Genomic DNA, 18,758 nt, shown 5'->3' with positions numbered 1-18,758 from the left:
GGCAAATTATTGAAAACTTTATTAAACTGGACCGAACTTAATGGCGATGCTTAAATAAAAACTTTGTAATCCTTGCCTGCGCTTTGGTAGGAGTCAAAGTTGAGAATGTTGAGATTTTGGTCAGTCGCGGCAAATAAACACACTGAGTCGAAGGCCAAACTGTATACTGGAGAGCTTTGCTGCTTACCGCGACAAGAATTCATAAAGAATAGCTAGAACAGAGTCAGCTGTTAATACTTAAACCTAATGAATTTCAACTAGTAATTGGCACCACATTTAGACCAACCTGGATGCACTGTTTGTGCCGCACATCCCAGAGGACAACCCTGCCATTCATATATGTCCCAACCATGACAGTGTTGTAATAGTCATAGTCCAGGCAATATAAATTATAATGGAATGGATCTTCAAACTCTTGCACGACTTTACCAACTCGCAAGTCCCACTTTTTCAATTTGTCCATTCCGCATGACCAAATGATATTAGGACCATCCCATTTAAGGTCCAGAGTACCACAGGATTTGCAGGTGTTTTCCAAATCTACACATTCCTCAAATCTAAAGCAAATAATATTCACCTCATTCAGTCCTATTAAACTACCTCTCCAAATCATAGACAGAAACAGATCTGTGACGGTCACTGATTGCTGATGTTCCAATGGCCAAACGGCTTCCATCATCATTGAAGGAGACACACCAAGGTCGATCACAAACTCGCTTTGAAAGACAGTCGTCTAATTCTAACAATTCTTCATTTCTAATAAATCTGATTTTCAAAGTATTATCTCTGTGAGCTGAAGCTACAAATTGACTACAGAAATCTACTGAATATGTGTAGGAAGTCCCACTTTTCAAACAAAATACATCTGAATTTTTTAATGATTGCAGATAAACACCTCCATCACTAAAATAATGTTTGTTGCAATCAACTGAATGTTTATTCACAGGTAATTATTGGTTTGCTTTTAAATTTATACATCAATTAACTTACCTAAGTCCACTCACTAGCAAGTCCGCTTTTACTTGAAATTTGGTAACGTCTGCACGGCCATTTGGATAAACTACTTTGAATGGAGTTTGATTAATAAAATTCTTTGACCGCTTGTAAACATAAATTTGCTGCCCTCGACTAAACCATAAAAATTTTTGATCCAAGTGAAGCCAAGGCATGTACTTTTTTTTTACGTGGAAATACGAATATTCCTTATACTTTCCCTTGATCCAGTTGCTTTCAACTCTAAGCTTTTCTAGTTTTGTCTTAAATCTCTCCCGACATCTAAAATAAACTTTTTCTTATTAGAAAATTGACAGCCACAGCTTACCTGGTAATAAAAAGAGGACTTATTTGATTCGTCACTAAAGGAGCATGCCCTTTTATTATAGTATTATCCCAGGAACCAATAAGGTTGTGGAACCTTAAGCAAGTTTCTTTTAGGTTGCATATGTCTTTAATACTAAGGAAGCTGAATATATAAATTAATAACTCATTTGAAAGTTTTTCTATTATGCAATCGTTATCGTACATAACATTCGCAATAATTATTAGTATTAGCAAAATATTTTCAAATGTTTAACTTGGAACGGACCACTAATATTGATAAGGGGACCTTCTTCTTTTCCTCTTTCATAAACTGGACATATGGCCAAAATACAGCACCTAGAAGAAAAATTCCAACTGGCCAAAATAACCAAACAATAAAATCTAATTTTATTGTTTATAAGTTTGCCACACGACGCACCACTCGTTTAATATGCAACTTCCCGAAAGTAAAAATAAATTCGACGTGAAAAAAGTACAGCAAATGTTACGGAATGAAAACAAGTTTATAACGGATTTGCTCGCAATTGCCGCCATACCAAACCGAGGAGGTAAGGGACTCAATATTTTGGATTTGGAGTTTAATATCGATTTTTGCGTTGTTTAGACTTTCAGCAGCCTGAATTAGACCAAGGCATAGAACAAACGTTTAATAGTGTGAATAAAAAGTCGCGAGCTAAATCACTTCAGGAGCTAGAAGAAAGACTGAAAGCATTAACCAGTAGAAAGAAGTTATCATACAAAGAGAAACTTGTTAAGAAAGGACTTAAAAACCGAATGAAGAAAAGAAATAAACAGGATGAACGGAATTCCCAATCAAAATTAGAAAGGGCAGCTAAATTAAGCTCTGAAATTGGTCACATTAAAACTGAAGAACATCCAGATAATAAACTAATATTTAACAGTGGCGATAAAATTGTGTTTTCAAAGTTTGATTTTGCAAATTTAGGTAAAAAGAAATCCAAAAAACAAGAAAAGGATCCCAAAAAAATCTTAAAGCAGTTAACAGATGAAAAAATCACTTTAAATGCATTAGAGAAAAGTGGAGACACAACCAAAGTTGTAGCTATCAAAGAACATAGGGCATGGAAAAATGCATTAGCAAAAGCTGAAGGGCAAAAGATCAAAGATGATCCTACTCTACTAAAGAAAACCATTAAGAGGAAGGAGCAGAGGGTAAGATCTAGTAAAAAAAAGTGGGAGGCTAGGATAAAAGGAGTAGAAAATGCTAAGGAAGAGAGGCAGAAGAAAAGAACAGAGAATATCCAAAGAAGGAAAAAGGATAAAAAAGTTAAAAATTTGAAAAAAGCTGCAAAAAAAGGAAAGATAATTCCTGGATTTTAAATCTATTTTAAAATTGTGACAAATAAACACTTACTAGATTTAGTGGAATTTTATTTTTTATTTACAAAAATTCGAGTAATATACCCACCTATAACATACCTAAAATCCTAAGAGATTTCTCACAAGTCAAAGTTTTTTTAAAGTTAAATTAAATTTAAATACCCATTTTGAATATTGAAAGCAGTACTTGCCATGTCAACATATATAGGACGATAAAATTTTTGGCCCAAAATATAATTCCAAAGAATATTCCAGCAAGCCAAAATCACACAAATGGTAAACAATCATATAACAATACAGTTTCCTGTGCTGGGAAAACCCTATAAACACTTCTAAATACTTTTTTTTTGGGAAGAACTTTAGAGGAAGTGTACATCTACAATTTACTTATGCCTAGTATGGAATATTGTTTAATAAATTAACTTTGTTAGAGTCTATAAGGCATTTTTATTGCAAAACCCTACATCTAGTTTTGGTAATTAAATTTGTCTAAAATTTCATACAAATTAAAGCCTTGTCGGGCTAAACTCTAAGACCTAGGTCAGTAAAATCTGGTACCTCTATTAAATTTAATACTGATGGAGAGTCCTTTGCTAAACTACTTTAAAATATCTAATTAATGTTATTATTTGACTAGAAAAGTTGAATTTGAGGATCACATTGTTATATTTAATCAATTTTTTTGGTATGTATGATTTTTCCTACAATCAGATCTTCAGTTGGAAAGTCTAATATAACCGAGATATGAAAAGCTACATTTGCAGCTGTTATTATGTATTCACTCAATGAGAAGATGCTAAATGCTGAAAGTGGATCATATGTGGAACTAACTTAGCCAAAGAATACCATCAGCTCACCCAATCTCATGCAGTACCAACGGTGCAAGTAGAAGAAACCAATTAATGTAACAGTGCTGAATAGAGACATTATCAACAAATTCTGTTTATATTTGAGTCCTTCTTTAACTAAATGGAGATCTCTTCTGGTCTCTGCTGCAAATTTAGTACCCTGAATGCAAGCTATCATGTGTCCCAGACTGCTTATCATAAACATTATGAAGAGCTTCTCGTGCATCGCTATTGAAAAATGTATTAGCAAAAGTTTGAGCATCTCAACAAGTAACTTACGATAATTTTCTACATTAGAAATGTATGTAACTCCACACAAAGCTCCAGTTTCAATGAGATTAAGAATGTATGCCAAATTCAACCACATTTGTGCTCTCATCTTATTCTGACAAAAACCAATAAAGGTTATATTCAGTCATATTTTAGAAATTTTTACATACCTCGAGTGGAGCAATGGCTTTTATGGAATTAAGCTGATATGCATTGTACACTGCACAAATTATGACTCTGGGACCTACATGAAGAGCAATACTAATTCTCCATATATAACGCTGAGGACTTATTCCCGTTACAGCACTTATGGAAGGAATTATATTAAACACCTAAAAAATATATGCTAAAAATTCTTCACTATCTATTTTGAAACCAACTTGGCAATGAGACTCGTGTACATCATCATACTGGAATACCACTGCTGATATGACACACACTATCAAAGCTATTGACGGGATGGAGACCGTAACGAGACAAACACATTTAAAATTCAATTTGTAGTGTACAATTAGTTCCTTTTTCGTGTTTTGGGCTTTTTCAATTAAGTCCCCATCTCCCTCCATAGAGACAGTTCTACAATTATTGTCATTGTCTGATTTTGTCATTCTAAAAGACTAAGCAAGTAACCCAGTTTAACAGTGTTGCGAATAAAAGCGTACATAACCCATCGTGCTGGTTCCCTCCATTTAAAAATGAGAAGTAAATAAAATACATGAAATTAATTTAAATTGACATCATTTTCTAACATGACATTTGTTCAAATTTTGATCAAAATATTGTACTTCTACTTCTTTATGAAAGTCCAATAAATCTAGTACAAACTGCTAGGATCAGCCGTCCATTCCGACAACCGTCAATTTTTTGGTGTTACACACGGTGCCGTTCTTTCAAGCACAATGTGCTTGATGTTTCGATTTTATTTTTTTTTAATTTTGACCAAATAAACGATACTTTTTTATGTACGGACGTTTCAATTAAACGACTAAACTTTATGAAAAAATATGTTTACCACCACATGCGAGCATAGATCTAATACTAACGGATTGACAACACAAGAAAGATAGCGAGAATCAGCTGATTATGGAGAGAGAGGAACAGAAAATTGCATTTGAACTGAGGTGGCTTTTACTTGATGAAAATCCATTTATCAAAATAAATAAGAACTACTTTTAGTTCTTATTTATTTTGAAAATACATTTGCTCTTGACTGGGCTTCTATGCTGTGGTCATTCGTCCATTTTCCGGCATCCGCCGAGGATTTTTTTTTTGGTCACAGACCAACACATAAAAGGCATTATTACCAACATTTATTCTCAGCTGGCAAAAATGCATTTTGATGGATACCAAACAAAACATCCGCACACTTTTAAAATATACTCCAATACTTTCAAAACAAAATTCACACAAAAAGAAACCGATATCAGAACTTTTTGGGACTATTAGAACAGATTCGGCAGGGTGGGAGCGGAGATTAAACCGCCATGTGCAATGTTCCACCACAGAATTAGCTGGTTATCTACAAATATCATAATTTTATTATATTTCTTTGTATCGTTTTTTTTACGCCGTGCTCAACTCAATTCGGATATGCATCCATTTTCCAGCATCCGCCGAGAAAAATTGACCGATAACAATTTTTCACGCACACAACACCCATGGCCCCGGTGGGAATCGAACCCACAAATTCCTAAACTCGGCCTAGTTGGGGTTGGTGTAATGTAAATGGCTTAACTTTCGTAGATTAAAGCCACTAAAATTATTTTTCCCTCAACCAATGCCGCTAATAAGCGAATGATCTAGTATTTTTACTCTGTCATTATATATGACCAATTGGGGTTTGTGGTTTCAATTGACAATATAACTACATAAATAGAATAGGGCGTTAAATGTTTAACAGTGGTCCAATGTTGTTCTTGACTTTTTGCACTTTAATTGTTTATAAATAAGCAGTAAGTATTTGTTCAGTTTTTGTTATTGCTGTTGTTTAGCATAAATATGCGTATTTATATTATTTGAAAATATGTACATGTATAACTTGGCAACAATGGATTAAAGTCAAATATTTAGCAGCATCTCATACATGTGGTTATAGTTTGTGTTTTTGGTAACTGGATATTTGTTTTGGTTGCCAGTAATTTGATTTTAGAAAATATTTGAACGTATTTAAATTCTGCGAATATGTTATATTTGGAGGATTATCTTGAAAGTAAGTAAAGCATACTAAGTTATCAAATTCCTACACTGAGTTGGATTACTCTTGTTGCTTTAGTGATTGAGCACCTTCCCCAGGAGCTCAGAGATCGATTTACAGACATGAGGGAAATGGATTTGACTATACACAGTACGTAATTGTCTTGAGTTATTTGCAGTTGTGTTGATATTTCCATGCCTATAGATAATATGGATGAGCTAGAAAAACGAGTAAAATTATTCTTCAGCGAATGTAAGAGATATCAAAATCAGGAATTGCCTCAAAATGTTGATGACGAATATCAAGTAATTAGAAAAGAATACTATAAAACTCTTGAGGATGCAGATGAAAAGGTTCATTTAGCAAATCAAATGTATGACTTAGTGGACAAATACCTTAGGCGGCTGGATTCTGAGCTTCACAAGTTCAAATGCGAGTTGGAAGCGGATAACAAGGGCATTACAGAGGTGTTGGAAAAACGATCTTTGGAACTTGATACTCCAACTCTCGGTTCAAATATTTCCTCGCAGCAGAAGGAAAATAGATTTGAAAGTGTTTCATCAAACAGTTTTCGTTACAGTAGGCCCAGGAGCGAAAAGAGGAGGGATAGCAGTACTTCTATTACTGTGAATCAGTATCCTGAGAAGCGTCAAGCAGTAGCGCCCTCACCAGTTATTGAGGCAAGACACACAACTCCTGCCGCTCCTACAGTAACTCCGGTGACTTCAAATATTTCCTATAGCTTGGGGCATAACTTGGGTGCAGGTAATGCCATTGCGGCAGCCGCGTCTCAAGCTATCGCCGCTACGCAGCAGGTGATTTACATGGTCAACATTTTGAGGTTATGTTTCATTAATTATGTCAAAGATGCAACAAGGAAGGAGGACGGCTAGCCTAAAAGCTTCCTATGAGGCTATAAATACAGGCGGACATGGTCATGAGTTTATTCCAAGGGAATTGGCCGGTGCGGCTCAGACTGCAATTCAGGCCATCCAGCAGGACCATGCCAACAACAAAAAGAAACAAAAGTACGTTTGCCAATCGAAAAACACGATCTCTCGTTTGTAGAAATGTTTTCCAATGAAGTTCTAGGAAGTGGAGCAGTAATAATTCAAGTTCGTCATCGTCTACTTCAGCAAGCGCTGCTGCAATAGTACAGCCGGTGGTGGCTACACCCGTCGTTCCTCCTGTGGTTGAGGTACCTGTTGTGGAGGCAGACGCTTCAAACGCCGAAGTAACAGACGGCGAATGGACTTATGATCCTAATGAGCCGAGGTACTGCCTGTGCAACCAAGTATCTTACGGCGATATGGTCGCTTGCGATAATGAAGACGTAAGTAGTTCTTCTTCGTTAATTACATTAAATATTAAATGTGCTCTCTCCCAGTGTCCATCTGAATGGTTTCATTACCCTTGCGTGGGTATTACCGCCCCACCTAAAGGAAAATGGTTCTGCCCCCAGTGCACTGCCACTATGAAAAGAAGGGGTGGTAGGAAAAACTGAGCGTAGAGTAACTGAGCGAGCCTGTAGCTTCAATATTAATTCAATCTGAGATATTCGATATTTCCTTTAAGTCTTAATGTAGTCTAGAACTTCCATTACCATAGACTAGAAAGCATGTAGTACAATTGTGTTTATATTTTAGTTATGTATAAATAAAAACAATAATATTACCAGTTTTGAGTATTTTATTGTTGACATTCCTAGGAAGTGTGTGTCTCTGCGTTATTTTCTTTCTTTCAATATGTTGGGAAAAAATGTCATCTGAACTCAAAACTAACGATTTTTTTAACGAATTACCTAATCACGCAACGTTTTCGCGATGAAGGGGTACTGTCGCAATAGTTTCATGCAACTACCTCACAAACCATAAACGCATAGGGCATGGTTTTTGCAAATTTTGCGAAACAAAAATATATCAAAATAATTAGACAAAAACAAGGAGAAAATTTTATAATTCTTGTATAGATGATAACTCTCATGGTGTTACGCCATAACGAATTATTGAAAATAAGTCTGGGACTGCAACGGGTACATTTTCGTGATCGAATTCACTTTTGGTTGATTTTGAAATGAGACAGATCAACGGTAAACTCGTGACCGAATTGACGAACTGTCTTCGGCCATGTTGATTCTTGAAAGTTGCTTGACTTGAAATGATTGGTTCCTGTGTATATTCCATGTCCTTGTAGCCATGTCAATTGACCGAAATAATTTTATAAACAATAAAATTTATATTTATTTATTTATATTTTGCAATTCATCGCTAGTGCGTTGTTCCGAGAACAAAATGGGGTGGATATTATTATTGAGATTGCCCGAATCGCTAAGTATCATATTCGGGTATTCCTTGAAGAGGGTTATAGTTAAATTCGACATCACAAACGCATAATAATTTATTATAAAACGTATATTATTATTATTAAATAATGACAGATAACACCTAACACATAAAACATTGTGATCGAATTTGACTAGTCAATTAAGAAGTAATCAATTGTCGGTCAATTGACAAGCCCCAACACTACCTATCTCAGATTTATGCCTGTAACGACGCTTTTATAATGTTTTAAAATTATTTATAGTACTATAGTATTAAGGAATAGATGGTTAAACCTGCATTTTAATTGAGAATGCATTGAGAAACAGAAAAAAAAACACAATACCTATGTGTTTTGATAGATTGTCCAACCAAACTGAGTCCAGTTTGATCAACAAAAATTATGACAAATGTTTTTGTTGATACCATCGATTCGTTTTCAACTTTTCAAAATCTAAAAGTTTATTTTACAGTGGTCATCAAGTTTTAAGCATTTACCAAATATTGCGCGCATCCACCCGTCGTCAAGATATTTCTTTTCTTTGTGAGAATGAGAGCGAGTGTTTAATTAACAATAATAAAAGTTTATGGTTTTGGTATTAGCATATTTTTTTGATATAATTACGATAAATACTTGTGTTCCGAATTGTAAGGGGAATTCTGTTTGCAAATCATCTGGATTCCTCTTGCGCCGGTCTTTGATGAATCGAACTTTCTGAAGTTTCGCCAATCATTCTCTTGTCTGCTTCAGAGCTTGACTGAAAGTTCGATTCATAAAAAACCGACCAAGGAGGAATCCGTACGATTTGTATTACCGTAGCCTGTAGAAGTTTCTTGCAAAATTGTAATTTAAGTACTACAAGATGTTCTAGCAAGTTAAACGTTTTCTAATCTTATTTATTTTATGCTACGTGAGCTTCATTTTCTACTCTACGAAATTGAAAGAATTTGTAACCTACACTGTTGAATCAAGTACTAACAGCTAATTTAAAAACATTTCGTTTGATAGAAAGTAATTTTTGTTCATCAAGTTTTTATTTAGTGCTAATAATTCAATCACTGCTAAAGGTGCAGGACGCTCTATTTTATCTGTTATTTAATTATATATTTATTTGTTGTATTTACAGAGAACGAGAGAAAATTTAAAAATGCTTATCAACCATATCTCTGTTAATTTCTTGACCATTTTTGCCTATTCCACATATTCTACAATTGAAACGATTTTTGTATCCCCTTTTACCCATATTCGGTAATATGACCGCCAGGCACCAGATATTCCTTGATACATTGAATACACTGAACTCGTGTGACATTACCATCATTAATTTAAGCTCACACTGTGACAGAATTGACAAACGTCAAAATACAATCGGTGCCGAAATTCTACAGAAAACATACAATCGCTTCCAAATCCGTGTCTAACGTACCGGAAAGGTCCGAAGTGGCTAACAAAGCCACACTTTCCGCGGGTTCGAACAATTTTCTTGCTTTTTGAAAAAAAGACGGTTTAACTTGCTTACCCTTCTGGGTTAACCTTAAATTTCGTTAATACCATTTTAATATAAATTATACAGGCACGGAGCAGAAAAGACGGCAAGGCACTTTGTGCAGAAGTAAAAGTATAGAAATACGACACATCGGATATAATAGAAGCGAATGATTGCGATTTGAATACTCGTGGTAAATAGTCACTCTTAATTTTTACCGCTTCATCCCTGCCACATGCCCGGCTAGACCAAATAAACGGTCTAGACCAAAAGCCCGTCGAACCCGATCAATTACCGTTACGTTTTAGCACATTATGGGTCTCTCGGATTACCTATTCGTGTGTTTGATTGGTGCGTTACCGGGTATGTCATTTTTCGATGCATTTTTCATCCCGCAGTCTTGCACGTTCCTGCTTTCACCCGCTACATTCTTTTTGGTTACATTGCGGCCTTATTTAAATAACGCGCTTGGATAATTTGATAATTTGGTAGTGGTGCATATAAAATATACTACATACATATCGTTCCAGTCGCGTCGTATTTATCTTGGAATTAATTTCAATTAATTAATTTTCAGCAATTTCATTAACATGTTCATTTTGGAGACAAGATAACAAGAATTAAATTATTAGGAATGAGCAAATTCAGAGAAAATAAAAATGACTAGAATAAACAGGATGTGTGTGAGTACCGAAGCCTTTTTCCGTATATACTTCAGAATTAAGTAATTTTTAGAGCTTTCGGATTAATTAATATAATGGAAGTGCCGTATATGTATGAAAATTTTAACTGTTATTTTTATGTTGCCATTAAAAGGTTATAGGCTAAACACGCGTTGGTTAATAAATATGTCCTGTTTCAAAACATTTAAAAAGAACAGACATTATGAATGCTATAATAAATTTAGCAATTACAATTAGTAAAATAATTCGTATTTATGTTATGTTTATGCGTAATTTCATTTAAAGTATATCTCGTATGACCGGCTTAAAATTGCAGAACATTTCTAATCAGTACATCAAGTGAAATATTAAATTGGATGAGGCAATGTAACAAATATTGTTTTAAAAAATGTCCAAGCTCAGACATACCAAAGGTTTATCAGACTGAAATAATTAAGACACCTAATTGTTTTGCATAAATCATGAAAAAAATAAAATAAAAAGGGAATATCTTTTGATTTAACGTTTTTAAACAGTCAAAAATAAAAAAAAGTATTATTGAGGAAAATATGTTATTGTAGTCTTCTACGACAAGCTGCTCAAGTGGAACGTATTCAGTAGCTGATATCAATCTTGCGTTGTACCAGTCTTTGTTTGACTTCTATGAATGTTTCGGAAAAGAGGTACAAAAAGTGACACACCCAAAAAAAAGAAAACAACAAGTCGATTAAGTAAACATTTCGCAGGAAAGTTATTTATACCTGAATAAAGTTCTCCCAAGTGGATAGATCACGTCAAATATGGATACAAGACAATAAACGGCATGAATAGACCGGAAAAAAAGTATGTTATGCAATATCGTGCTACAATAAAAAACTAATTTCCAGCACATCATTTGGCAGTTGGAAATTAGCAGTTATTAACAATAATCGAACTTGGATATCAAAAATGACAATTGGACTGAAGTGCGGTTTCAAAATACTTGTCTATGTGAGAAAAGTTTTATTTCCCATCTAATAATACGCGGGAAAATATTCGTTGGAAACTTTTTTAAATAGGCCAGATATAGAAAGTCAAAAAATATGTCTATTGTGTTTCTATAGCGGCCATTTACATTTCGCACTGTCGTGCGCTTATGAGCCTTTCACTTTTTGATTTTTTGTCTATTTTGCCATTTAGTAAAATACGTTGCATGCGAGGTTTGTCCGTTGCCAAATTACCGACTGCCGGTAAAAAAAATGGACGCCGCTGATTAATGGGTTATTGCTTGTAACATGGGTGACCCGGATCTAATCTACAGCAAAATATCAGCTTTTTACTCTTTTGAACTTGACATCAATTCGTTTTGATGTTTCATTAGGACCGCCCGCTGTCATTTTCGAGGGGGCCAACTTTCAGCTGTTTCCAATCAGCAAGCTAAAGTGTCACCACATCGATCCGAACAGAGACATCGCGTTTCATCTGTACACGAGGTAATTTTAGGGCCCATTAACAAATTAACGAATGTTTTGATGAAAATGTGAATCGAAAGCGAAACCATGCTAGGAATGGTGTTCGGTGAAAATATAGGTGTTAAAATAGGTTTCTAAGTACGTTCTTAGACCTAGAATTTGATGCTATACTTCTTGAGGAAAAGCGTATTATTTAACTTCTTAATATTTAAATTTATAATCTTTGAAGGAGAAAGAAATAAAGAACTTTATCAAACAGTCATGTAAGTTTTACAAAACAACAAATGGTAAGTTAGCAGATAATATCACAATCGGATTGGAAACTATCATAATAGTAATAACCAATTTATTTGTCAACATTTAATCACAAAGCATTTAACAGAAATTGTTCTAAAATTACATGTCTAAGTTTGGCCCAGGTCTAACCTTTGACTACTCTATTGAACCCGAAACAAGGACAAACATGATTTTTAATATTATCTTAATCGATGTTAAAATTGTCCGAGCGAAGCATTTTTCTTTTATACATTATAAATCCAATTTTCATTAATATAAAAAAAAGATTCATTGACTTATAACAAACAGAGACAAGTTTTTAAGATTTCCGAGTTTCAGTACATTAGTAGATTTAAAAGATAGTTTTGATGATTAGTTTTACGTTATTTCTTAAGTTATTCTAACAGAAACGCATACTAACTGACGAGTTATGGTTATTATTTACTACATTTACCAAAAAAGTATACTGTTTCTACAAAAGCTATGAATTGTTGAGGTTAAAGAGGACCAATGATTCACTAATATCCCGTTTTAGTTGGTGGCTGAAAATATGTGCGTTTTTATATATACAGTGTATCGCAATCAACTACTTATTTTACAAAAAATAATCGTTAAAAATATGTCCCTCCTGGCAGACTTCCTCCGAAAATATTGTGTTTAGACTTTGGCTCCTAAAATATTCCAAGTGTATGCAACACATACATCCTAGAAGCTGTCTTTTTTTACGTACATAAAAATAAAAAAACCACGACATTTCTTGAATAAGTGATTAGTTCTTTCATTGCAACTGAAAATGGTTCCTGCAATTTGCATTAGTTTCTCTTAATGCTACTTTTCCATAAAATAGGTTTTTATTTTTAGATGCATTTTTTGACCAGAATTTATCATCATAATTCCTGTACTTTCCACAAATATAATTAACATTTGAGAGTTTATTTTTATGTAAAGTACTAAACTAATCCTAATTTAAACACTAGTTTTGTAAGAAACTATTAAGGCGCTTTTATTTTTGGTTAATTTTTTTTTTAAATCGAACTAACCAGAAGGTATTCTATAAACAAATTAATTAATTTCGTTAAATATTAGCTAAATAATTTTTAAAATAAAATCTGACTAATTATTTATAACGCGTTGGAAAGTATATTCGAATTAAAGTATGTTACGAAAATATAGAACGAATTTCGCGCTTGCGTAACAAAAATTCTCAAGAGAGATATTTTCCAACACACCGCTAAAATATACGGATAGGAACGTTTCCCGCGATGGCGAGAACTTTCTCACAAGTCTTTTACTTATGCAATACCAACGAATTAACATTCAAACGAAATTGCGATTATTGCTTATTTTGTCCGCCGATATACGATTTCAAATTAACGCATATAAATATCGCCAGGACACCGTAATTACCCGCGACTGTTGCTTTGACCGTATTTATATGTAATTTGATGAAATATTATTTTAAACGAGCAACAAGGACCGGGCTTAGCAAGAAGCAATAGAGAAATTAATATAGCATTTTTAATTTTCGTTGATGCCATACCTCTTAAGCTGTTATAGGGGCGCTTGAATTATGAGAGTATAATGAAATATTAATGTTAAAGAATAGAGCAAACACTACATACAACACATTTTTTCACTATCAAGTTTTTCTTTACGTTACATCTTCTAACAAAGGTTTTCTTTAGGTTGAGTTTACCAATATTTTGGACAGTATTTTTAAAGAAGTTTATTTCCTCCCTCGCAACATTTGAGATCTGCAGATTATTTGCCTTTTTTAGACTCGGATGGATTTGGAAATAAATATGAATGCCAAAAACGTCCCACAAGGCGCAGGTGGTGGGGATAACGTCATAGATATATCACTAATTAATATTTTTGAATGAATTTTTTTTATCCATTACGTAAGATATTGGCTCATGATAATAAATTATAATTATATTTTCTAAAATTTACATTTGAAAACGAAGAATTGTCAGCAGAATTAATCATTCCCTTGGTTCCTTCCTTCAAAATAATTTCTTCAGCGTGTAAGATTCTACTATATTTTAATAAATCCAGATTAGGAATTGCCCACTCCCAATAGGAACCTTCTCTTTTTCCTTTCTATTCTGTCTCGGTTAACGGTAAGGGCCTCCATTTTTGACCCTACTTTTAATCAGTTTATATTATATTCTCTTATAATTTTTTGATTCGTATATGCAAGTTTTAAATTTTGGAGCAAATACTTAAAAATGATAGTTTACTGTAGCTTCGTAATTTTACTTTTTGAGGTTTGGCTTTGTATTGAATTTCTATCTGACCAATCAACACGCGTCTATTTGCTTTATGCAATTGTTTAGGATTTTTTGAGCGTAATAGCTACTTACGATAAAATGGTATTTTTAGAACATTTTTTAATATAACGCCGCTATAATTTATTAATCTTATGTTGTAAAATAAAAGAAAATATAACAACAAAAGCACTTAAAAATTATAACATTATGAAGAGAGCCGCAATCAAAATAGCTGGAATAATTGTTGGCTAAACGATTACAGGCGAAAGAACTCGAACATTCCATATTTTCAGGCACAACCCCATAGAACCGACGCTTCTGAGGATCGACGACGACCAAGCGCTAGCAAATTCGCATTTCAATTTCTCGGAGCCGACGGTGTTTTTTTTTCATGCATTTTTCGAGTCTTCCACAGCTCAACCCGCACTTTTTATACGTACAGGTAATTATCGTTCAGTACCAGGTGCGGATTATATTAATAATAATGAATAACAATGACTAATAATGAATATTAATGAATGGTAAGTGTTTGTTTCATTTGAAAGAAAGTCAATTTGAAACACGTAATGAGCAGTATAGGGTGACCAAATTTGGTTACACTTTAGTTCTTGTTAAAATTGATACAAATGATACAAAAAGAAATGCAATGAAGTTCGAAGAAACAAGCAATTGGGTACAACGGAAAAATAAAAAAAATATATCGGTATTATCTCATTGTAGGTAAATTTAAATCGAGACTGCAAAGACTTTCTGGAACGTTGTCATGAAAGAACAAATAAGCATTAACATACATAATACTTAAAACACAAGTTTTCAGACTCATTTCTAGACCACTTCTTATTAAGGATATACAATTACAAGCCCAACCCCAGCCCGTAATTAATTTGCATGAAAAATTGAACTGGAGAATTTTTCCAAATTAGGATTCGTTGCATATAATGTCAATGAAAACGAAAATGTCATAGAAAGTATCAAGTTCATAAAAGGGTTTAAATTAAAACAATAAATAAATGAACGGTGCTAATTCAGTATCAGGAACTTCCATTACAAAAAATATTTTTAAAATTTATCAATGTTTGAAACAATCGCAATTTTTCTGTATGTTTAAGTATCAATAATGATTTGCGAGAAAAAAACAAAAAAAATATTGAAAAGAAATTTTAAAAATATTTTTAACATTTTTAAAACAATAGCAATTTTTACGTATTGGTTTCAGTTTTAAAAATGATTTTTCCCATAATACGTAATAATAGTGCCAAACTTTATTTTTTACTTTTTGGAAGTTTGAAGACTTTAGTAAATAAACAAAAGAAGTTGTCAAAATACACGACGAAAAATTGACCTTCTTAAAATTTTAAATTTTTAATTAATACTTAGAAACTTTACAAAATAACTTTACTACTTTACAAAAAGAATTCAGCAAAGAAACACTTCAAATCAATACATTTCTGTATTGAAAAATAAGTTTTCATTCAACTCTTAAAGCTCTTCTACAAATAAACTTATTAAATAGTATCACACTATTTAATCTTACATTTGGTTTGGACATAATATCTACATAGTGGATATAATACTATAAACAGATTCGTTTTTAGATATGCCATCAGTATTAACATTACTTACAACTGTTTGGTTCAGGCAAGGAAAAGACAAAATACTATTTTTATTGGAATATAATAGAATGTGACCCTATACACATTTTAATTAGGAAATGATTACAGATTTCTAAAAACACCACGACCTGGCCCCCGTGTTTTCCAAGTTGCTAAAAACCCCACCCCTTCTTGCTTTTCTGTTTGTTGCTATTTTGAAAGCGAAACAATCGCCATGAGCGATCAACAAACGTGTCTTAGACAACATGTACGACTACGGTTCATCGACTTGTGTACCGTCAGCGGTTACACCCGAGGTGCATGCCCAGTAGTGAAAGTTAAATGCACCTAGGCGGCGACATTGACTGCACTTGACATAGAAATTCAGCGTTTTGTTTTGCAACGAAACGAAGTACAGCGCGCACAGTTCCAGTTGCCCAAACCGCAAACGTTTTTTGCTTTATCACTGACCTATACCGTATTGCATCACGTTACGCTGCAATGAAACAGGGTGTATCAGTTTATTGAAGCGCCATTATAATAATAAGAAAACAACTATCGACTTTTATTCATATTTATCAAACGCTAAAAATATCTTGAACTCAACATTCAGCTTAGATATCATCTTGGTCATCATCTCGCGTTTTTGGAGAAAAAGTAATCCGCCACAATTTTTTTTTCAGTTTCGCTTTATTCAAACAATTTTTGCTAATGCGACATAAGTTGTTAAATGAAACTTATCTGATTTTTCAATAACTTTTCTATCATTTTGTGCAGTGTAATTTTTAATTTTGCAGGTAACGATATTGGGTAAATTTGTGGCACTAATATGCTAAAAAACTATTGCTGAATCCTTCAGAAAAATTCAATAGTATGGTAAGGGTTGTTGAGTGATTTTGCCTAAAGTCTTGCTGACTGGCAAGGATGATATTATTTTCCCTATAAAGTGATATGATTTTTCATAAACTTTTCTTTAATTTTGTGTATACACGGAGGTAATGATAGTTTTGGGTAGTTCAAAAATTATACTTCCTCAGCTATGGCACTCATATAGTTTGGCCATTACTCAATAAATTGTTATGTTGTTATGTTCCCCAAAAAGTTATTAGTATGGTATAGAAGTTTTAATACGGCATGATTTGGAGAATGATTTTCCTTAAAGTCATGATGAGTTGCGATGATATTATTTCCCCCCAGCAATTGATCTGATTTTTCATGAACTTTTTTCATATAACGGGATGTAACGACGTTGGTATCGTACAAATTTTAATATGATATGATTGTGTGATATTATTTTCATTTAGAACCTGATTTTATTACTCATGAATTTTTCTATCACGGATCTTAAAATTGAGTTTCCAAAACAATCATTTAAAAAAGATACGTTAGAGGAAGTTTATTAACTAAAAAGGGTCACACCCTGTCCAGATAGGAATTTTCTTTTGACAATTTGTTCAGTTTTTTTTACACACGTCTAAAGGAAAATTTTTTCATTTTGAATTCTTCGTTAAAAAAGGAAAATAAATGTTTCAAACAAATTTTCACAGCCTACTGCGATACAATTTCCAAATCTTTTGCTGCTAAACTTTATCATCATCATCCTGTTGCTTCTTCAGAACTTAACTAAAACTCATCAATTGTTAAGCATTGTAAGGAAAATAATGCTTAAAAGACATGCTGAATGACTAAATTTTCTGAAATAAAGGCATTATACACTAGAGTTTCTCATTCTCTCTCTTCATTAGAAGAATTTATTAAAAAAAATAGCAAATGTTGCACATTTATGTGACCCCATTGTACAAGTGCCACTTGAAAAGTTTCCGACCTGACAATCATACAAGTCAACATTGTTTCCTTGTAACTCTAAAAGGTACCAAAAAGTAACAAGTACCCAGCGTTTTTCTCCGCAAAATAATTGTTCATAAAAGTGATTGCCTCCCTCATTTGACGAAAATCTTGGTCCTCCGAGCGCAGTATTCGCATGAAGGAACAAAATGAAGTCATTTGGGGCTGGCGCGTTGTCTTGGTGAAACAAGATTTTTTTGCAAATACTTGATCTGTAGCATGCTCCTGTAAAGGTTCTTCTTTTTGACGGTAACCGATTAAGATGTCTCCATGGCCAGTTGCCATCAGTTTCCCAGCTGAAAAAACAGTTTTTCCTTTTTTCGGAGTCGGTTCACCCTTCGCAATCTACTGTATTTTTGATTCGGGCGTATAATGGTGTATCCATGTTTCATCTACACTAATTATTCGGCGCCAAAACTCGGATTTAGTGCGAAGAAACTGCGTTAACAAAGCTTTAGTATCGTTCATTCGAATACGATTTTGTTATAACGTGAGTAAAGGTGGAACCCAACCCGCGGATAGCTTTATCATGCCTAAATCTTGATTTAAAATATGACAAACACGTTCTTCGGACATTTTCATAACCTCCGCTGTCTTTCATTGGACGGTCTTTTAACACCATTTGATGAACTTTAGCAATATTATCGTCGGTAGTTCGAGTTTTTAGAAGTCCCAAACGTTTAAATTCAGGTGCCCCAAATTCTCCATACACAGCGTCTAACTCAAATTTAATTTGCTAGTATTGCGTTTCAAAAACAAATATTTTATAACAGCTCTATACTCGATGTTTTCCTTTTTCACGAAAACTCTCAAATAGAAACCACGAGTTCAAAATGGCTGAAACTTTGGTAAGTAAAACTATCAAGAGGTGCACTACT

General features: G+C 33.6%; 5 protein-coding genes across 9 annotated transcripts in view; 3 read left to right on the top strand and 2 right to left on the bottom strand.

Moving 5' to 3' along the window:
- Positions 1 to 11: 11 nt before the first annotated feature.
- Positions 12 to 1,524, bottom strand: LOC132700296 (F-box/WD repeat-containing protein 4). Its single transcript, XM_060667481.1, has 5 exons — positions 1,322 to 1,524; positions 991 to 1,275; positions 601 to 903; positions 287 to 557; positions 12 to 212 (listed from the first exon to the last, which is right to left on the bottom strand). Exons 1-5 carry the CDS (start codon positions 1,522 to 1,524, stop codon positions 51 to 53), a joined length of 1,224 nt encoding a protein of 407 aa, XP_060523464.1. The 3' UTR covers positions 12 to 50.
- Positions 1,517 to 4,785, bottom strand: LOC132700298 (post-GPI attachment to proteins factor 2-like). Of its 4 annotated transcripts, none has more exons than XM_060667486.1 (6): positions 4,410 to 4,782; positions 4,160 to 4,355; positions 3,950 to 4,111; positions 3,789 to 3,894; positions 3,519 to 3,737; positions 3,330 to 3,464 (listed from the first exon to the last, which is right to left on the bottom strand). In XM_060667486.1, exons 2-6 carry the CDS (start codon positions 4,343 to 4,345, stop codon positions 3,331 to 3,333), a joined length of 807 nt encoding a protein of 268 aa, XP_060523469.1. In that variant the 5' UTR covers positions 4,346 to 4,355; positions 4,410 to 4,782; the 3' UTR covers position 3,330. The 4 variants fall into 4 exon arrangements, with proteins under 4 accessions (XP_060523468.1, XP_060523469.1, XP_060523466.1 ...); XM_060667483.1 differs by having other exon boundaries at positions 4,160 to 4,388; positions 4,442 to 4,781; XM_060667485.1 differs by lacking the exon at positions 3,330 to 3,464 and adding an exon at positions 1,517 to 1,656 and having other exon boundaries at positions 4,160 to 4,783.
- On the top strand, positions 1,708 to 2,666 carry LOC132700297 (surfeit locus protein 6 homolog). Its single transcript, XM_060667482.1, has 2 exons — positions 1,708 to 1,868; positions 1,925 to 2,666. The coding sequence occupies exons 1-2, from the start codon at positions 1,751 to 1,753 to the stop codon at positions 2,659 to 2,661; spliced, it is 855 nt and encodes a 284-aa protein (XP_060523465.1). The 5' UTR covers positions 1,708 to 1,750; the 3' UTR covers positions 2,662 to 2,666.
- An 884-nt stretch (positions 4,786 to 5,669) lies between the features above and the next one.
- On the top strand, positions 5,670 to 7,646 carry LOC132700294 (inhibitor of growth protein 3). 2 transcript variants are annotated; one of them, XM_060667477.1, is made up of 6 exons: positions 5,670 to 5,988; positions 6,052 to 6,123; positions 6,178 to 6,788; positions 6,841 to 7,001; positions 7,066 to 7,306; positions 7,361 to 7,646. In XM_060667477.1, the coding sequence occupies exons 1-6, from the start codon at positions 5,961 to 5,963 to the stop codon at positions 7,475 to 7,477; spliced, it is 1,230 nt and encodes a 409-aa protein (XP_060523460.1). In that variant the 5' UTR covers positions 5,670 to 5,960; the 3' UTR covers positions 7,478 to 7,646. The 2 variants fall into 2 exon arrangements, with proteins under 2 accessions (XP_060523460.1, XP_060523459.1); XM_060667476.1 differs by having other exon boundaries at positions 7,060 to 7,306.
- A 2,432-nt stretch (positions 7,647 to 10,078) lies between these two features.
- Positions 10,079 to 18,758, top strand: part of LOC132700864 (uncharacterized) — a 37,641-nt gene continuing 28,961 nt past the window's right edge. The window contains exons 1-3 of the mRNA XM_060668436.1: positions 10,079 to 10,144; positions 11,804 to 11,915; positions 14,737 to 14,885. Coding sequence (XP_060524419.1) covers positions 10,096 to 10,144; positions 11,804 to 11,915; positions 14,737 to 14,885 — 310 coding nt within the window. The 5' untranslated portion in view covers positions 10,079 to 10,095. The remainder of the gene's footprint in view (positions 10,145 to 11,803; positions 11,916 to 14,736; positions 14,886 to 18,758) is intronic.

Source organism: Cylas formicarius, unplaced genomic scaffold, assembly GCF_029955315.1.
Source record: "Cylas formicarius isolate icCylForm1 unplaced genomic scaffold, icCylForm1.1 PGA_scaffold_4__25_contigs__length_36172078, whole genome shotgun sequence".
Classification (NCBI taxonomy): domain Eukaryota; kingdom Metazoa; phylum Arthropoda; class Insecta; order Coleoptera; family Brentidae; genus Cylas; species Cylas formicarius.
This window is presented reverse-complemented; position numbering and strand designations above follow the sequence as displayed.